Source organism: Pecten maximus, chromosome 5, assembly GCF_902652985.1.
Source record: "Pecten maximus chromosome 5, xPecMax1.1, whole genome shotgun sequence".
Classification (NCBI taxonomy): domain Eukaryota; kingdom Metazoa; phylum Mollusca; class Bivalvia; order Pectinida; family Pectinidae; genus Pecten; species Pecten maximus.
In genome coordinates this window covers 13,020,079-13,036,053 of record NC_047019.1, presented here as the reverse complement: position 1 = coordinate 13,036,053, position 15,975 = coordinate 13,020,079, and the positions used below count along the sequence as shown (strand labels likewise).

Sequence of the window (15,975 nt, the reverse complement as noted above, 5' to 3'; positions counted from 1 at the left end):
TTTTACCTGTGGTACGTTTTCAGCCATTTCGAAACACAGAAACTGCTCTCTGCAGTCGATGATGTTGGTGACATAATGAGGATATAATTTTTATGACTCCGAACATTGATGGGTATAGCTGCCTGCTTGTTCAGTTCACCGTTTCACAGATACCAGTTGGCCATTGAGCATTGACAACATCAACCATCGTACCTTCCACCGTTTCATTTCTCACCTGAAATCCTCCTGACTGCCGGTATCAGATTTGTACGCCGTGAAGATTTGGACTGTCAGTAGTTGAACCTTCGTCAGGGTTACATGTACTGTGTGATGAAGAGATCTCCCTGTCTGACTAGAAAACTACAAAATTCAAGTTTCAACATTTTCGTCTTTTATTTTTTCATCTTTAATTTGATTTAGCCAAATCCATCACCAAGTTCCTCTATAAAACTGTGATGATGAACTTTACAATACACTGAATGAGAGATCAATGTTCTGGTAACTTGATAATTTTTGGTACATCTGTATACATATAACTGAAAATACATCTATCTTTAATTAGTGACAAGGTACACCACTTTTGTTGTGAAATATTTCATTAAATTATACCTAAATCATTTACCTACCAATTCTACCCACGTACCGCCGACCGGTATAAACCGATCCATCTGTACAAAGGACTTGATTTTGTCATACATGACTTCTTCACCCACTCAAACTGTTGTGTCTATAGAAAACAGAAACATTGACATTGTTGTTTATCAAGAAGTAAATACTCCACCTAAATTAATATCAATTCTGTAATTCACAATAAAGAAGTTTTTCCATGAAATTGGCAACCTTACAATGGCATCGTTTAAATATACATGTAACATGACATACATGTATTACACCCATTAACAAGAGGTTTAAAGTGTCGGCATCCCTCACCTAATTGTTTGAAGTTAAATTGACAAAGAAAAAACAAGTCTCCACCATGGCATACATCCTTCGGGCAGGTGAGCTTATATTTTATCAAGAACAAGAGGCCCATGGGCCTTAACGGTCACCTGAGATTTGAAATATTTCAATTAATCTAATTGACCCTTTTTGGTCCCACCTATTAGTCTAAAGGGTCAGTCAGGGCCAATATGTGCATACCATCAAACTGTTATCACATGCTGATAATGTTAACCAGGTTAGAATGAGTTCAAATACAAATCCAACAAATAAATATATATACATGTATATATAATAGTCAAAAAATGTGATTTCCCTATATAAACTATAGTAAAGTCTACCCCCTCCCCAGGGGCAAATGTGAGACCCGAGGGTCGTGAAATTCACAATTTTGGTAAAGCACCATAAGACCCTTCCATCTATGAAAAGTAATTGATTCTATCTTAAATGGGTATTGAGAAGAATATTTTTTAAATTGCAGTCAATTTGACCCTTTTTAGCCCCACCCATCAGCCCCTTGGGCTCAATCAGGGCCAACATGTGCATACCATCAAACTGTTATCACATGTAGATAATGTTAACCAGGTTAGAATGAATTGCAATACAAATCCAACAAATAATATTCAAAAATGTGATTTCCCTATATAAACTATAGAAAAGTCTACCCCTCCCCAGGGGCAAACGTGAGACCCGAGGGTCATGAAATTCACAATTTGGTAAAGCACCATAAGACTCTTCCATCTATGAAGAATGTTTAATTCCACCTTATCTGAGAGTAGAGAAGAAGATTTTTTAAGTTTTAGTCAATTTGACCCTTTTTAGCCCCGCCCGTCAGCCCCTTGGGCGCAATCAGGGCCAACATGTGCATACCATCAAACTGTTATCACATGTTGATAATGTTAACCAGGATAGAATGAATTCCAATACAAATCCAACAAATATTCAAAAATGTGATTTCCCTATATAAACTATTGTAAAGTTCACCCCCTCCCCAGGGGCTAACGTGAGACCCCAGGGTCATGAAATTCACAATTTTGGTAAAGCACCATAAGACCCTTCCATCTATGAAGAATGTTTAATTCCACCTTATCTGAGAGTAGAGAAGAAGATTTTTGAAGTTTAAGTCAATTTGACCCTTTTTAGCCCCACCCATCAGCCCCTTGGGAGCAATCAGGGCCAACATGTGCATACCATCAAACTGTTATCACATGTTGATAACGTTAACCAGGTTAGAATGAATTCCAATACAAATCCAACAAATAATATTCAAAAATGTGATTTCCCTATATAAACTATAGTAAAGTCTACCCCTCCCCAGGGGCAAACGTGAGACCCCAGGGTCATGAAATTCACAATTTGGTAAAGCACCATAAGACCCTTCCATCTATGAAGAATGTTTGATTCCACCATATCTGAGAGTAGAGAAGATGATTTTTGAAGTTTTAGTCAATTTGACCCTTTTTGGCCCCACCCCTCATGCCCCTGGGGGTTGGGGACCATATAATTCACAATTTTCGTTGACCTTTAGCTATAGAAGCTTTTTGCCAAATTTCATTGAATTTGGCAAAAAGCTGGTTTTGGAGAAGAAGTTGAAAATGTAAATTGTTTACGGACGGACGACGTCTCAGGTGACCTTAAAATCCTACTGTTAATATGACATGACTACAAAGTCAGTACATTGCGAACCTAAGAGATGAAAATCTGACATAACTACCAAGTCTATACAAGATCGTACCTGAGGGGGCCCAGTGATGTATGACTTACCAGTAGTAGGTGAGATATGACTTACATGTGGTAGGTAGAGGGGTTCCTGTGAGGTAGGACTTACCTGTGGTAGGTAGAGTGCCCCTGTGAGGTATGACTTACCTGTGGTAGGTAGAGGGGTCCCTGTGAGGTATGACTTACCTGTGGTAGGTAGAGGGGTTCCTGTGAGGTAGGACTTACCTGTGGTAGGTAGAGGGGTTCCTGTGAGGTATGACTTACCTGTGGTAGGTAGAGGGGTTCCTGTGAGGTATGACTTACCTGTGGTAGGTAGAGGGGTTCCTGTGAGGTATGACTTACCTGTGGTAGGTAGAGGGGTCCCTGTGAGGTATGACTTACCTGTGGTAGGTAGAGGGGTTCCTGTGAGGTACGACTTACCTGTGGTAGGTAGAGGGGTCCCTGTGAGGTATGACTTACCTGTGGTAGGTAGAGGGGGTTCCTGTGAGGTATGACTTAGCTGTGGTAGGTAGAGGGGTTCCTGTGAGGTATGACTTAGCTGTGGTAGGTAGAGGGATCTCTGTGAGGTATGACTTACCTGTGGTAGGTAGAGGTGTCCTTGTGAGGTATGACTTACCTGTGGTAGGTAGAGGGGTCCCTGTGAGGTATGACTTACCTGTGGTAGGTAGAGTGTCCCTGTGAGGTATGACTTACCTGTGGTAGGTAGAGGGGTTCCTGTGAGGTATGACTTACCTGTGGTAGGTAGAGGGGGTTCCTGTGAGATATGACTTACCTGTGGTAGGTAGAGTGTCCCTGTGAGGTATGACTTACCTGTGGTAGGTAGAGGGGTCCTTGTGAGGTATGACTTACCTGTGGTAGGTAGAGGGGTCCCTGTGAGGTATGACTTACCTGTGGTAGGTAGAGGGGTTCCTGTGAGGTATGACTTACCTGTGGTAGGTAGAGGGGTCCCTGTGAGGTATGACTTACCTGTGGTAGGTAGAGGGGTCCCTGTGAGGTATGACTTACCTGTGGTAGGTAGAGTGTCCCTGTGAGGTATGACTTACCTGTGGTAGGTAGAGAGGTCCCTGTGAGGTATGACTTACCTGTGTTAGGTAGATGAGTCTCTGTAAGGTATGACTTACCTGTGGTAGGTAGATGAGTCTCTGTGAGGTATGACTTACCTGTGGTAGGTAGAGGGGTTCCTGTGAGGCAGGACTTACCTGTTGTAGGTAGAGAGGTCCCTGTGAGGTATGACTTACCTGTGGTAGGTAGAAGGGTCTCTGTGAGGTATGACTTACCTGTGATAGGTAGAGGGGTCCCTGTGAGGTATGACTTACCTGTGGTAGGTAGAAGGGTCTCTGTGAGGTGTGACTTACCTGTGATAGGTAGAGGAGTCCCTGTGAGGAATGACTTACCTGTGGTAGGTAGAGGGGTTCCTGTGAGGTATGACTTACCAGTGGTAGGTAGAGTGCCCCTGTGAGGTATGACTAATACCTGTGGTAGATAGAGGGGTTCCTGTGAGGTATGACTTACCTGTGGTAGGTAGGATATGACTTACCTGTGGTAGGTAGGATATGACTTTCCTGTGGTAGGTAGGATATGACTTTCCTGTGGTAGGTAGGATATGACTTACCTGTGGTAGGTAGGATATGACTTACCTGTGGTAGGTAGGATATGACTTTCCTGTGATAGGTAGAGGGGTTCATGTGAGGTATGACTTAAATGTGGTATGTAGAGGGGTCTTTAACGTTGCAGGTATTGATGAGCTTGTTCACAGTAAATATCTTAAACATCACTAATGATTTAAAGGTCCAATCGTGTCCGTAAGCCGCCCGATTCTGGAAATCGTCTTTTGGTCCGGTGCACACAGTGAGTTTATTTGAAAATTACTTAATAATTCATATAATTTTGCTAAAATTAGGCCATAATAATTTCAGGATATGCTCGTTTATAATCAAACTAAATGCATAAGTATAGCCGAAACGGTCCAATTCTACTCCTATCCTGCTCGATCCTGCCCGTTTCTGCCCGATCATGAAAACTCCTGCGGACCACCGTGCGGAAATAGACAAATTTGTACATCCGCTTTTGTGAGTTTTAATCTCTAGGTTTCTCTAATAATTAAATAGTTTTTCAGTTTGATCTTATTGATAACGTTAATGTCATGTTGATTTAGGTAAAGAGAATAAAGTCTCATAACGTGTCATACTGTAGTAATAGAAGATTCTGTGTAGGTCTATCTTTGGATTTTTAGTCATTCTACTTTCGATTTGTTTTTCAAAATATAGTCCCTATTATGCTAAAATAGTTCATCAACAAATATTATTATTAAATGTATATATTATCCATTTTGTGGAAATTCATATATGTTCTAGTGTTTTCGGCTAAATTATGTTACTAAATATAAACATTGAGTCTCGTAAACTTCCACGCGCATTATTTACCTGGAACTATTTTCAGGTTGCGATTTATATTGATACAGCAAAAATGACGTTGCTGGGTACACATTTTCCAAGAGAAGAAAATGGATAGGCCTGAACGAACCATGGGAGACGGTAAGGACTGATTCACACGTATTATATATATATGTAACCCTGGTAAATACTAGCTCTGGCTTATTAGTCTTTCGCTCAACCGATCGAGCTAAAGAGAAGATCTCTCTAGCCGAGCGGTATATTGCGGCTAGTATTTACCAGGGTTACATACTCCCCCTCCAGGAAAGAACTCGTCCTCGAGTTTCAAGGGGTTACAGCGATGCTTTCGCAAGCAGCGATGAGTATCATTCCCGAGCCCCACGTTGGGCGCCATTTGTCAACGGGGTCGTATAACGCAAAACCCAAGACAAGTTTGGTTATTATTGGTTGATTTATTTCTTCCCAGAGAGAGAAAAAAACCAGGCCTCCCACCGGCGGTATCCAGTTCCCGTTGCAGGGGTATAGGAAATCTGTGACTCTAGATCTATATATGTATGAATTATAGAGAGCTATATATGAACGTGCTCTCGCGAGCACGGTCCGATCTAGAGTGCTAGAACGAGCGGTGGCGGCGTTAATTGGGGTGGAAATTGGCGGGAGGGTCCGTGGGTCGCATGCAGGAGTGTGGTGGTCAGTGAGCCGTCAATGTCAGAGGTCATGTCACATATTTATATACATAAATAACATGGACAGCACATATAACACGTGACGTAAATTAAAGACGACTACTACTCACGGGTACTATACCCGTCCTACTAACTACTCCACATGTGTATATATAGAACATGAACACGGGTTACATATATCATCTCCAGTGGCATAATTATTTTATATTGTCTAGATCTGAAATTCTTAATCGTCTGGTCTGCGGCTAGGGAACTTGTCGAGTACGATGTACGCAGGACAGTACCTGTAGCTGGCTCCTAAAACTCACCTGGCACAGTTATCAGGGGTGTCAGGCCAGAGTCAGTCATGCATGACCAATAATAATAGAAATTAAACAGATACTGTCATTCATTATGGGTAGTCCAGAACTACATACTTGTGTGTACGTTATGTCAGAACATTAATTTAACTAGATAATGCTCGTAAATATGTACAGTTGTAAATGTATATTTTTCTAATGATACATTTAAATATATAACCTATATAAACTAAAATGATTGTTTATTTTATAATTACTTGCCTGAATTGAGTACATGTATGTAGAGAATGTCTTATTAAAAAAACAAATAATTCATTAAATACTGTAAACTTTCAATAACATAATATAGATATATTATCTAAACTTCCTTTACAGTCGTGATATATGTACAGTAATAAATATTCTAATTGAAATAATTTTCAATTCCTTAATAAAATGAAATACAATTTACTTATTGAAATATGAAATGATAAGCAATTAACTTTCATAGAAACCTGATTATAGCATAAATTGCATAACTGTCTTTTATGGATCTTAATAAATATAAATTTAGCATGAAGGCATTATTACCATGTATTAACAATAAAAGAAATAGTAGACTAAACAAATGTTAATAGTAATATTAACAGAACAAAAGTGATTTGTAAAAATCTATTTTTATTTATATGTAAATTATATTTAAAGCATCAAAGTATTAATATATATATATATAGTCTGCTTATAGAACTGGGGTTGGCATGGTGTCTTATAGGACTCCAGGTAGACTCGGAGTCCACTTGGAGTGCACTCCAAGTTTGGAGTGCACTCCAAGTTTACCTGGAGTCCAAACGGAGTGCACTCCAAGTCCAAATGGAGTGCACTCCGAGTGCACTTGGGTGTAACCTTTAGTCTACACTCAACTGTAGTTATGGGATAGTCTTGCACAAGTCCTGAAACACTGGAGTGGAGTGTTATAACTGACTTCAGTAATACAAGAAATGTGTAGAACATGTCCAGATATTCAATATTGCCAGTGAGACCATTAAATTTGGTCTGTCAAGAGAGATCATTCGTTAATATGCAACTACAATAATATAACCTGTCTTGAGGGACCATCTGTTATGTTTCTACTTGATAAAACCTGTCTTCAGGGACCATCCCTTACAGCTACATATGTAGCTGCTTGATATACTACATAGTATAGAACTTGTCCTGAATATCTTTTTAGGTACTTTATTTAAATACTGCACTTGAACTTGATATAATATTAAAGTATATGTATTGATAACCATTGAAACTTTATCAATGTGGTGAATAGTGTCAGCAATATAAGCAGAATAAATTAAGAAAAATATATCGTTAAACAAAAAATGTGTCTAGGAACGATATGATATTGTATAATTTTTATTTTCTTATTTCTTTTGATTTTCAGAGACAGATAGTTTGATTGCTGGAGCAGCTTGGCTGCAGATCCTTTTGAACAGTCCAGAAAAAGAAATCATCAAAATGATACAGCGAAACCCCCAACTTGTGTCACAGAAAATATCATTAAGTAAGTCAAATTCCATCTTTGAGTACTGTGTATAAAACTGACATGTACAATCAACTTAAGAATATTGAAGTTGACAAAATGTTGGCAACAGCAATTGTATTATTTCAACCTGATTTACTTCACTACAGTGTGTATGTATATAGCCTGAATCAGGAATAAGATACATTAGAACATTATAAGTTTTGTGCACTCCATCTGATTTTGATTATTCAAACATGTACTATGTATATACATCTACTTGTTTTCACAATTTCAGCATGTTTGGGTCAGTTGAATGTAAACGAGAGCCCAGGAATGTAGATGTTCCCGTCATCTAGAGACTTTACAAGGACAGGGAAGTCAGAAAACAGAGGACCTGTTAGCGGAGTTTCACATGTCAATACTGCTGGGTGTCTGTCCACATGTTCTGTCCATTCTCCACAACTATGATGAAACATCTTCAGAATCAACAGCCAATAACCCTCAGATCTTAGAAAACATTCATGAACTGATATCTCGGTTGTATAAAAAGCATAAACATTCTGCTGGAGTCAACATGAACCAGAATCTTACTGATCCCAGTGAACGTTCTGTGAGGTCGTTCATGCTCAAGTGCCTTGTCCCGTATTCGTGCACAGCCAGTATTTCTGCTATTCACATAGCAACAGCTCTCGGAAAACACAAACTTCTTTGGGAAATTTTGTCAGACAGGGTGACACCAGTCGGCAGTTTATGCTTTCATTTTGAATCTGGATACCACAGTGCTTCTCCATTTCATATCGCTGTGTTGCATAGACAGTATAATGCCATTGATATTCTGGGGAAAAAATTCCCGCAAATGGCTTGTAACATGGATCGACATTTTGGCCGAGGAAACATCACCCCATCCACATTGGCAGCACAAATGAGTGATCTGTCTGCTTTGCGCCACATGTTGAAATACAAAACTCCTGTTGAAGGTTTGAACTCTCGGGCATTGCTTGCTTCTCTTGAAAACCGATCGATGGACTGTGCTGAGTTTCTTGTTAAAAAAAAGCATGCTCGCCTAGACAGCGTCTTGAATCGAGACGTGCCCTGCATCTTTGATTTACAGGAGTCGGATCAAACCCTCAAACTACTTAAAGAATTAATCCTTAACCCTGCAGAAAAAAACTTCCTCAAACTTTTGATGGATTATTCTTGCTTCCCTGTCAACACGGTTATTTCTTTTTGCATCCACCTAGGTAAGATGTCAAGTGTATTTTGAAACTCACTATAAATATCTGTTGGTAAATTTCAATAATTTTGTGTTGAATGACACAAGTTTGAAACCCACGTGGGGCAGTTGCATGGTACTGACTGTAGGCTGGTATTTTTTTCCGGTTACTCCAGCTTCCCTCCAACTCCAACACCTGGCTCACCCGTAAATGACCCTGGCTATTAATAGGAGGTTAAACAAAATAAACCAACCAATATCATCATCTTTTGATTCAAATGTTTTCATCTCAATTAAGAACCAATAGGTCCAGAGACATGATATTGGGCCTGTATTATGCTTAGATAAAGGGCTACTAAGTTTATTCAAATGCATAACCTTGACCTTGACCTTTGTTCAAGGTCACCGGGGTCAAATAGACTAAAATCTTTAATCATCTTCTGAAGAACTAAGAGGCTCAGGGACCTGAAATTAGTCCTGTAGCCTGCTAGGGGTAAATTAGGGCTATATATATTAAAGTATCAATTGCTCAGATTGCTAAAAATCTTAAAAGAACATCTGTTCAATATTCAAGAGGATCCTGATGTTGGGCCTGTAGTAAATGTTGGAAAGAAGTGCTACTAAATTTTGTTCAAATGAATGCCTTTAGTTCTCAATAAGCAAGAGGCCCAGAGGCCTTATGTTGGGCATGTTACATGCTTGGATGAGAGCCTTCCTGATTTGTGTGAATGAATGACCTTGGCTTTTATCCAAGGTCACAGGGGTCAAATTCAAAAATTCAAAAATTCAAAATCTGTAAACTCGAAAGTTTTACTGTAATGACATTTTGGTTGTGATATGCTGTGATGAATGCCAGCCAAATAAATAAGGTATCACTATTCAAATGTAAAGATATTTCAACTTAAACCCATTTCTCAAAGTAATGCCAAGTGAGCGATACAGGCCCATTTGGCCTCTCGAGTTATATTATTAAATAATGTTTTGGCAGAAAACAAAAAAAGCAATATCTCGATTATGAGAGTGAAAACAAACAAAAAAAATTATTTTTGATTCATTTGATATAACTTGAGTGTCTTTTCCCAGAAAACTGGACATCTATTTTCCATACAAATATTGTAAATCCTATGACATTTGCAGTCAAGGTCTTCAAATTAAGGTTTCACTGAAAGTTTTGTAATCACCATACACATAATAAATGTTTAAATACCTTTAAATTAGATTAAGGGTTGTCTCTGGGTCTGATGTTGATGTTACAGAGTGAAAGCCGATTTAAAAAAAAAAAGAAATAAATTGTTGCTATGTTTGTTAACAGTCCTTTCTCTAAATGATTATTTGTCAAAATTGCCAGGTTAATGTTCTGGTTGAAGTTTTATAACAGTAAACCATTCACTGAACATCTGTATTAGGACATTGATTATTTGTTATCTTTTGATAAAATTGTCACCTGGAATATCTGACAGTCTTCATACCCTGCTGTAGTATGTGAAATTGCTTGTCCCTTTTCATTTTTGACATGTTTGGGACCTAAATACTTAATTATTGGCAAACAATTTTCATGCACCTGAATGAATTTGGCTATATTCTTTTCATAAGCCCAGGAATCAAAGTTGCACATGCTGAATTTTAACCTATAGATATCAGGGGCGGATACTGGATTTTCAGTTAGGTGGACATGTGCCCCCCACACACACCCTTAAATCTGCCAGTGGATGTACATTTCACATTCCCATGAACTTAGGTACATGTACAGTTGAAATATGAAGATGAAGAATTGTGCTTCCTCAGGTATTGGAGACACGTAAGTTGATATAGGGATTATACATTGAGATGTACACTGTACCTTAGGGGTGATATTACAGAATCTATCTTGGTTGCGGATGCTGAATTTGACCTCCACTTTCCATTACATGGACACACTGTAGCTTGATTGGATAAAATGCACATGAATTTATTTCTTCAATTTTAAGTATAAAACAAACAAAAAATAGGGTCAGACGGTCCTTTTATACATCGATTTGTCATGCTGTTGTAAAAACAATACATACAGTCACATTTATTCGGTGTATTTATTCACTTCTGTTGTTAATGTTTTCAGAAGCAATCAAGACAACGGAATATCTACTTAAATCCACAAAAGCAGCCTCCATGACACGTTCTCCAAAGTACATGTGCCTGCTTACCATGGCAACTTTCAAAAACTCTCCTGGTCTTCTAAGTGTACTGATCCGCTATATTGGACCAAAACATTTACCCTTGTATACAATCAATTCCCCTCTCTACTGGGCTAAAGTTCTGCAATATGACAAATGTGAAAACATCCTGGCAAAGTCATTATTAGGAAATAAAGGAAAATTTGAAACTGACATGGCATCAAATCCTCCATTTCCTGCCCTAATCCAGGAATCCAGAGCTGTAGACATGGACCTGTTTGGACCTGTGAGGAGGCTGAAGGACGTTGGTCATGACATCAATGCCACCATTGGCTTAAGAGTATCATGCTTGGACGAGGCCACATATGAGAGAGGTCCTTTTGCTTCAGTTAAAAAGTATGGGCCACTTGTTAGTCTTCTGCTAGAACTAGGAGCAGACGTATTTGCTACAAAAATGTATAACGTCCCAGATCAAGTGATGCACCCTCCGATGCTGTTACGCCTGCTGTGGGCTAATGTTGATATCTGCGGACCACAACATACTGGAGGTACTGTCTCGGGTCTGCGTAGCTCCACACCTCCAATTATGCCAATGGTCAATTCTTCAATGCAGTTGCTAATCCTACGTACAGCCCACACTATTTGCAAAGACAATATTGACTTTTTGAGGTCCAAATTGGGGGATTATGATGAAGATAGTACAACATATGGCGACCTCGCTGACCACCTTAAGGAATACATTGATAGCCCACAGCCACTGCTACGTCTGTGCAGGAATTCCATTCGAAGATCAGCTGGCATTCATCCTACACAAGTTCCTGGAGAGTCAAACATTACCAAAGAGACTTGTCAATATATTGACACTGAAAGATGATTTGGAACCGCATTGGCAGGGCAGTGGAGACACATTTTGGAAATCCTTCTATAACAGGTATGTTGATGATAATTCTTAACTTACAGCTTTCTTTTGTATTACCGTATCTTTCCGTAAGTTGAGTTTTTAAAAAAGTTTAGGAGGACTGTTATTTATATGTGAGCCACATTTTGCATGATAATTTAAAAGGTCTTTAAAAATGTGATGATTTTGAAAATGAAGAATTTCATTAGGGGGCTTATTTTTTGGCAGGGGGTTGTCTGTATAGAAAAACAGTATAGTGTATAGTCAAATTATCACTGTAAGTATAAGACCACAGTCTTTGGAATCCCAAATGATAATCCTTTTGTTACAACATTAATCAGTACATATTCACATTTGTCGTTGTACGTTCAAATGCATAATTGTGAAATTTGAATATTTTCTAGAAATCAAGAAGCATTTTTAAGCTTGATTCTCCTTCTTACAATGTCATTGATGTCAATTATTCAGTTTATAAAACAAATTTCTTTTAATGTCATTTTTCTGTAAAAATTACAGTTAAGGAAATCTGCAATCTATAAATATGTCACTGGTATGATTAATTTAGTGAAAAAATAGTTATTTCATAACTAATATCTGTTTCAAATTTTTTCACAGGTTATGAATTTTCCCACCTGATTTAGGATGTACAATTTGGCAGTTACTTGTATGATGATCCATGGAATCCATGTCAAGGGAGGTAATTCATCACAGGAGTCCCAGGATATATTGTACTGTGATTTAGTTGTGTACAAAGCAGAATTTTATTTGAATTATATCAAAACAAATCAATAATGCAAACAAATACATTTTTATATCATGTATGTAAATATTTATTTAATTAACATGAGTAACAGTAATGCAATATTAGAGCTATCTTTAGCTGAACTTGTTCAAAGGGCTGGTGTCCAGCTTATGCTATGGGACAGTGTCCGCTGTCTGTCGTCCATTTCGTTTAAATTGTTACTAGTCCTGAAAACCTGAATATTTTTTTATTTAATTTTGTATAGAGCATTATTGGGCAGAGGAAATCCAATGTTTTACAAACGGGAGGGCATTTCTCCCTTGGGGCCAAAAGGGTAGGGGAAATTATCAAATATAGCAAAAAAGATTTAAAATCCTTCCTTCTTTAGAAATGCCAGGATTTGGTCCACATTTGCAATTGGTTTGAATCTATTTTAGGGATAGCCAGCTCAAAAAGTAGGAAAATACAATGTATTTGGGATAGATAACTCAAATGAGAATTTTGACATGATTACTGAAATATCAAGGTGAGTGATGCAGGCCCTCTGGACCTCTTGTTTATCATGGAAACCTTAAGAAGACCAAGAGGCATAAAGACCTGATATTGGGCCAATACTATGATAAACAGAGCTTGTTCTGATATTTGAATCAAGTGATAATCAGCTTATATTAGTATCTGCATAAATGACCTAGATCAACTTTTAAAGTTGCTTAAATTTAGAAACAGGTGAGCGATACATGCTCATTTGGCCTCTGTTATAGATTATATTGGAGAAAACATAATGGTTTGAAGAAAACATGATATTAACAGAAAAGTGTCATTATCACATGTGATATTAACAGGAGTGGACTGTACTAGAAATAGAATTTTAAAATACTTATTTGTACGCCTGAACCCAGTTTCAGCATATACTTTACTGAAAGAAATCCCTGAGATTTTATATTTTTCCATAGGAAAGCATTATTTATGGAAAAAATGTCAGTTAAGGAACTTTCCCTAAATTCTGTTATGCTTTCCTATGGAAAGTTTTAAGCTAAGGAAATTCCTTACGATCAAGAATATTAATTAGGAAATGGGGATCTCATTATCTTGAGATTGCAAACTTCATGAAGCTTATAGTGTCAACAGTATATAGACAAAAATACTGCGGCTTAATTGTGAATAAATTCACTTGTGTCTAAATATGCATAACTTCATTTGGGGTTACACACTTTTTAATTGGTATATTTTAAATCCCCCGACAGTAAAAGGGGGGTTGACTATAGGTTTCCGCTTCGTCCGTCTTTTACATACATGTATGTATAACGCCAAAGTTTGTCAGCTCTCTAGCTACTTCATTCCTTGAGGGATTTTAATCAAACTTCAGACAATGATAAAGGACTATCATATCTCTGACTAAAATGTAGTTCAAATTTCAGGGATTTTGTTTCAAGGTCATTTACTTTTTTAAGCAGGAGCCAGTTCGGTGGTTCATTTTCTGTCTATCAGGTCATAGAGAGAAAAAAACAAAGTGCAGGTTTTGATGACGTCACACATCACAACTAGTTTTTTGGCATTAGTATATTGGTTTTGGTGATTATTCAGTTAATTGTTTGCAATCTTCTATATATATTGTAGACTATTAGCATGTCTTTTGTGATATTGAGATTTAACTGCAAATGGCATGTGGAAAATTTAAAGCAAGGCCTATGGTTGGTAAAATTTGAAACTTATTGCGCCTTAAAAAAATGCTGTTATGGTTTTGAATTAGATGTATGATTCAATAGAAAGGATAAAACATTAGGGGTTTATTGAGATTGCCCTTTTTTTTCTTTGGGGGGGGGGGGGGGGGGGGGGGGGGGTCAATAAACATCAATAGACCAATTTTACATTTACAATGTATTATCTTGTTCAGTCTTTAATATTATATACTCGACTCTTCGTACATGTCCATTACTACATGTAGGTCCCAAATAACCAATTTAAAATTGTCTTTAAATGCTTTTACACAAAATTTATATTTCTCTTGTTAAGTTTTATATAATGAAATTGTTATAAGTAATGAACTTTTACCTACCTATATATATATATACTGTTACAAAAAATATGTTAATCTAGTTTTAAAATCATCAGTGCAATTATGTCCACGGAGGCAAAAACTGTTGGATGGAGAAATCAGATAATAACATGACAGATATTTTATTGTTGCTAACAGGACAAGGATGGAACCCTTGGATTTCAAAGTTGGACCTACAGATGTCCATATATATAAACACTGTTAAAGCATTTAGGTCTAATGAGAATCTGCAACATATATGAAGTAATATGGATGTAAATGTGTAAGACTTTACCTGTCGGTTGCCTTTGAAGTTACCTGATGGTTGCCTTTGAAGTGACATGTCAATTACCTTTGAAGTTACCTATTGGTTGCCTTTGAAGTTACCTGTTGGTTACATTTGAAGTTACCTGTTGGTTACATTTGAAGTTACCTGTTGGTTACCTTTGAAGTTACCTGCCGATTACCTTTGAAGTTACCTGTTGGTGACCTTTGAAGTTACCTGTTGGCTACCTTTGAAGTTACATGTCGATTACCTTTGAAGATATCTATTGGTTACATTTGAAGTTACCCGTTGGTTACCTTGAAGTTACCTTTGAAGTTACATGTCGATTACCTTTGATGATATCTATTGGTTACCTTTGAAGTTACCTGTTGATTAACTGTTGGTTACCTTTGAAGTTAACTGTTATTTATTTTTGAAGTTACCTGTTGATTACCTTTGAAGTTACCTTTGAAGTTACCTGTTGGTGACCTTTGAAGTTACCTTTGAAGTTCCCTTTGAAAGTGTTCAAGTTGTAGATTGAATTTAAGAAATTTAAAGAAGATTATCTGAAGTTATATCTAGACTAATGTAGACTTTTTTTCCTATGCAATGTAAACTTGTATCATGTGCTTACTCAATATTTCATCCTTTGCTCTGATCTTTCTCCTCTGCCAGAATGATATTACTAGGTAAATTTTGTAGATCAACATGCTCTTTGATTTCTATGTGTCAATGTTTGTGATACTTTTACGTTTGCTCTGGTAAAAATATAGAATTAAGAATGCATTTAGTATATGTTTAAATATTTTGTTATGTTTACGTTTTTATTCATGTACACCAAGGTCTGTGATTTTAATAAATTCATGTTATTTATACATTAGCATCCGATTTGTCCTTGTGATTTCTAGTACATGTACAGGTATACACTTTTGTATGCATGGATAACTTTCATACTAATTTAATGGGAACGCCAGAGTCTGAGAAGCATAATAATAAAAGCTATATGATTAGTATAAGTATCTGATACTTGCCAACTTTCCCGATTTAGTCGGAATTTCCTGATTTCAGACTACTTGCCCCGTCTCCCGATCATATTGATAAAACATAGGGTATTCTCCCGATTTTGGAGAATATGTCTTGATAAGTTTACTGAGAGAAAGCTCGC

At 37.4% G+C, this 15,975-nt stretch overlaps 1 protein-coding gene and 1 long non-coding RNA gene across 2 annotated transcripts; one reads left to right on the top strand and one right to left on the bottom strand.

Moving 5' to 3' along the window:
* Window positions 1–5,051: 5,051 nt before the first annotated feature.
* LOC117327210 lies at window positions 5,052–12,874 on the top strand. The gene is made up of 5 exons (XM_033884077.1): window positions 5,052–5,171; window positions 7,427–7,546; window positions 7,803–8,748; window positions 10,816–11,801; window positions 12,384–12,874. The coding sequence occupies exons 3-4, from the start codon at window positions 7,920–7,922 to the stop codon at window positions 11,742–11,744; spliced, it is 1,758 nt and encodes a 585-aa protein (XP_033739968.1). The 5' UTR covers window positions 5,052–5,171; window positions 7,427–7,546; window positions 7,803–7,919; the 3' UTR covers window positions 11,745–11,801; window positions 12,384–12,874.
* A 1,464-nt stretch (window positions 12,875–14,338) lies between these two features.
* On the bottom strand, window positions 14,339–15,676 carry LOC117327211. The gene is made up of 2 exons (XR_004532598.1): window positions 15,185–15,676; window positions 14,339–15,127 (listed from the first exon to the last, which is right to left on the bottom strand). It is a non-coding gene; the product is annotated as an uncharacterized LOC117327211 (long non-coding RNA).
* Window positions 15,677–15,975: the final 299 nt, after the last annotated feature.